Raw genomic sequence first — 3774 nt, forward strand, 5'->3', positions numbered from 1 at the left:
CTTCTCGTAGCTCATAGAGAACTGCAGCGTAGATTGCATAGTCCTCCAGGAACCGACTGTAAAAGTTCAGGCTGCCGAGGAATGACTGCATGGATCGGAGTGACCCTGGGAAGGGTAGATCCGTCAGGGCTGATAGATCCTTAGGATTCGTCTCCAATCCAGCCTGGGACACTCGATGGCACAGATACTCCACCTTGCTCTTGCCCCAGAAGCTTTTCACCACACTGATCGAAAGATTCCATTTAGCACACGCGTCCAGCAGAGCGTCCACCCGGTCGCACAAGTGGTCCCAGGATCCAGCGGTTACCAAGATGTCGTCAATGTAGGATCGCCGTCCCAGTACCGACGGTTTGCCGGGGTCCTCAGGCTCTCCTGACTTTAGATGCAGATCCAGTGACTTCGGTCCAATCCCACACATGACCTTCGATCCGCTGTCCGATCCCGATCCACCTTCCAACTGTGGGATCCGGGTGAATCCATACAGCGCGTTGTCCAGCATCCGTTGATATATCTGAGGCGCATCTTCAACCCGAAGGGCATCCGGTTCCACTCGTACAATCCGAACGGGGTGATGAAAGCGGAAATCGCACGAGCCCGATCCGTCATAGTCACCACCCAGAATCCACTGGCCATATCCAACGAGCAATACCACAGCACTTTGTCCAGATCCTCCAGTAGGTCGTTAATCAAGGGCATCGGGTAGATCATCAGTCTGGTCAGACTGTTAACCAGTCGGTAATCAATGCACAACCTTATATCCACTCCATTCTTCTTGATGATGACCACGATCGGGGATGTCCACGGGGAAGTTGAATCCTTAATGATCTTGGCACCGAGCAATCCCATGATCAGATCCGACAACTTCTCACGATACTGCGGCGCCACCTTCCGCACACGCTGGGCAATGGGATTAGCATCCCCGACATCGATGTCACACACGACACCTCGCGCCGCAAAAGCAGCGCGTTGCCTTTGCCAATCAGCAGGTGTCAGCGCCTCCAGATCCTTCGTCAAAGTCGGCCAATCTCTTCCGTGGTATTAACGTCTGCATCCCCCACTTGGATGTCTTCGATTGTCACCTCGTCTGTAGCCAGAGTAACCTCGGGCAATACGGCCATCTCAGCTTCAACGTCTTCCGCGTGTAGATCTCCACTCACTTGGTAACAGACTTGGTTATCCGCCTCCGAGTCATTGTACCGCGGATTATCAGTGGTCGTTGGATCAGGGCTGACCGTTGGATCTGACGTCGGACCTGATTTCTGTCTCTTCTCTCCGTCTGGATCTGCACCCTGTCCCATCTCACCATCTGCAACTTGGCGTTCCACCTGATCCATGGCCTGTCCCGTAGCACCATCTGTTGAACCTGCAGATCCACCCCCTGACTCTTCGTGATTATCACCCGATACGACAACGGGATGGGCCGCTTGTCCCACATCAGCTGGATCCAGCGCCCCTTCGCAACCTTGCGTGTCAGTTGTCGGACCTCGGTCTATCGATCCATCGTCTGGTCCCAGCGAGTCTTCAACATTGGGCTCGGCACTTGGATCCAGATCGGGCGCGCATTCAGCAGGAGCTTCGTCTGAATCGGGAGCGGGTGTAGGATTAGGCGCAGCAGCTTCTTGCACCCGGGTAGACGCTACCCGGGGCACCCTCAGCTGTGTCGCTTCGCCGTCTGCTGCTGACACCGGATCCGACTCCGGTGGATGTTCAACGGTCCGTTCGCCCTGTCCACACCCAAGATCCTGGGATCGGACCTAGGGGGATGGGCTTAGGATCGACACCCGTCGCGACGCCTCATCACCCAACACGGTGTCCATCCTGCACTCAGTTAACACCGTCGTGGGGGTGGTCGGCGCGCCTCTTCCCACGGAGTTTCCACCGCTTGGATCGGAATTCGGCGGACCTTCAGCTGCTGGATCGAAGCTTGGTACATACTCAAGCAGCTCATCCGACCGCGAATCTAAAGCATGAGCCGTAGTTGAAGCTTGGGGCAGCGGTATTCCTGTCGTCCCGGCGATGTGTCCTTCGGTCGTCCGGTCGGGTGGATCTGACGACGATCCGTCCTGTCCATCCTCAGCTCCCTTGGATCTGGCCTCTACCTGTCGGACTTGTGCTGGATGCTGTCTCTGCAGTATTGCGCGCGGCGTCGGGTACTCGGGGCGCTCCACCATAGGCCCTGGGGGGGGGGGGGGGCTCCGGGGGTTCCGCCTCCGCGGATCCAGCGTCCGTCGTGGCCTACAGCGCGAGGTTCTGCCACGCCATGTAGCGGCGGATCCGATGGTCACGTAACCTTGGATCCGCGGGACTCGATCTCCGGCCAGCCACATCCCGACTTGGAGGCTCTGGCGCAACACCAGCTCCTTCTCTCCGATGTTCGTGATCTGAAGGTACCGCACCTTGCCTGGGCCCTTGATCACCGTTGGCACCCATCGATCCCCTCGCATAACCCACAGCTTGTCATGTTCCGATCCTCGCAGACGCATGGGCAGCTCCGCGGACTCTCCGATCCCAAGTTGCAAGTATCGATCCAGCGTCACGGACTGCACCTTGTCACTGTAGAGTGGACAGCGTCTGCTGAGCTGGATCAGGACTTCATCGGGCAGGCAGAGAGTCCCGTCGGCCAGATCCAGCCGGATCCCGGCCGGAACCATGTAATCCATACCGAGGATGGCCTCTTGTCCAGATAGGTCAGCCACCCAAATGTCGAAGAAATACACCAGGTATCCGCCCAAGGTAATCTTGATCCGCGTTCTTCCTTCCGTTGTATACACGATGTCCCCGATCCCAACACACTCTTGGCTCTGACTCCTGTCGATGTAGCACCCAACCTTACGAGCAAAGGTGGTATCCACGATGGACACCTCGGCACCGGTATCTAGGAGTATGATCGCTTTCTCATTGTTGATCTTGCCGTGGATCTTGGCTTGACGGAACCATTTCCCTGGCGAATGTTGTTTCCAGTACCCTCAGGATTCTCCGGGTAGGAGATACGAGGACTCTGGATCCGTGGTCCGCCGGTTCGCAGCAACACGCCTGGATCTGGATCCAGCCGTGTCTTCACCTTCGGCAGGTTTAAACCACTGGTCTGGATCCTGCTGCTTCCAGTATCCCTGACGTGCCTCCGGATCCAAATCCATTTCCACTGTCGTGTCGAATCTGGAGTAGTCATCAGCTTGTCGGAGACTTGAGACCACAGCAGCACGTTTCCCATGAAGGTCACATGTATTACAGCGTAGATCCTGTCGTTTGCTAACTGGATCTGTCGATGTCTTGTTCACAAATGCATAGATGCAATATCTAGAACGCTCGGCTCGTACCGGATTCCAACCCGGCAAGCGTCCTAGTTTAACATCTTCTCCGCCATCTCTGCCAGCATCCCCGCATGCTTGGCTGGATTAAACCACTGGCGGATCTGGTTGTAGAACTCTTCCATCGGGCATCGGCCCACGTCATGAAGTTCACCACATTCACGGCACACGAAAAGGCAGTGGTCACCTGGATGGCCCTTCTTGCCGCACTTCTCACACGTCAAGCGTTTCCAGCAGCCAAGATGCGAGTGCTGCTTGGATCCACAGTGCGTGTAGCGACTACGTTCGGGTCCATCCACATGCGTCCTGGATCAGGAATCGCGAGACGGTGGATCCTGCTGCGGACGGTCTGGGGGGGGGGTTCCGATCCAGAGTCTTCTGCTCTTCCTATGCAGGCTTCGCGTGGTCTTGGGCTGCCGCCAGATAGATCCTGCGGTAATCGTCGCACTCGGGTCAGATCCATCGC

General features: G+C 56.7%; 1 protein-coding gene across 1 annotated transcript; it reads right to left on the bottom strand.

Annotated features, from left to right (window-relative positions):
• Nucleotides 1-1754: 1754 nt before the first annotated feature.
• On the bottom strand, nt 1755-3191 carry PHYSODRAFT_536710 (hypothetical protein; the record flags this gene model as incomplete). Its single annotated transcript, XM_009541943.1, has 2 exons — nt 1755-2965; nt 3116-3191. Coding segments are annotated over 2 exons (1287 nt in total), but the record flags the coding sequence as incomplete, so codon positions are not given.
• Between the last annotated feature and the right edge of the window lie 583 nt (nt 3192-3774).

Source organism: Phytophthora sojae (genome assembly GCF_000149755.1).
Source record: "Phytophthora sojae unplaced genomic scaffold PHYSOscaffold_72, whole genome shotgun sequence".
NCBI lineage: Eukaryota > Oomycota > Peronosporomycetes > Peronosporales > Peronosporaceae > Phytophthora > Phytophthora sojae.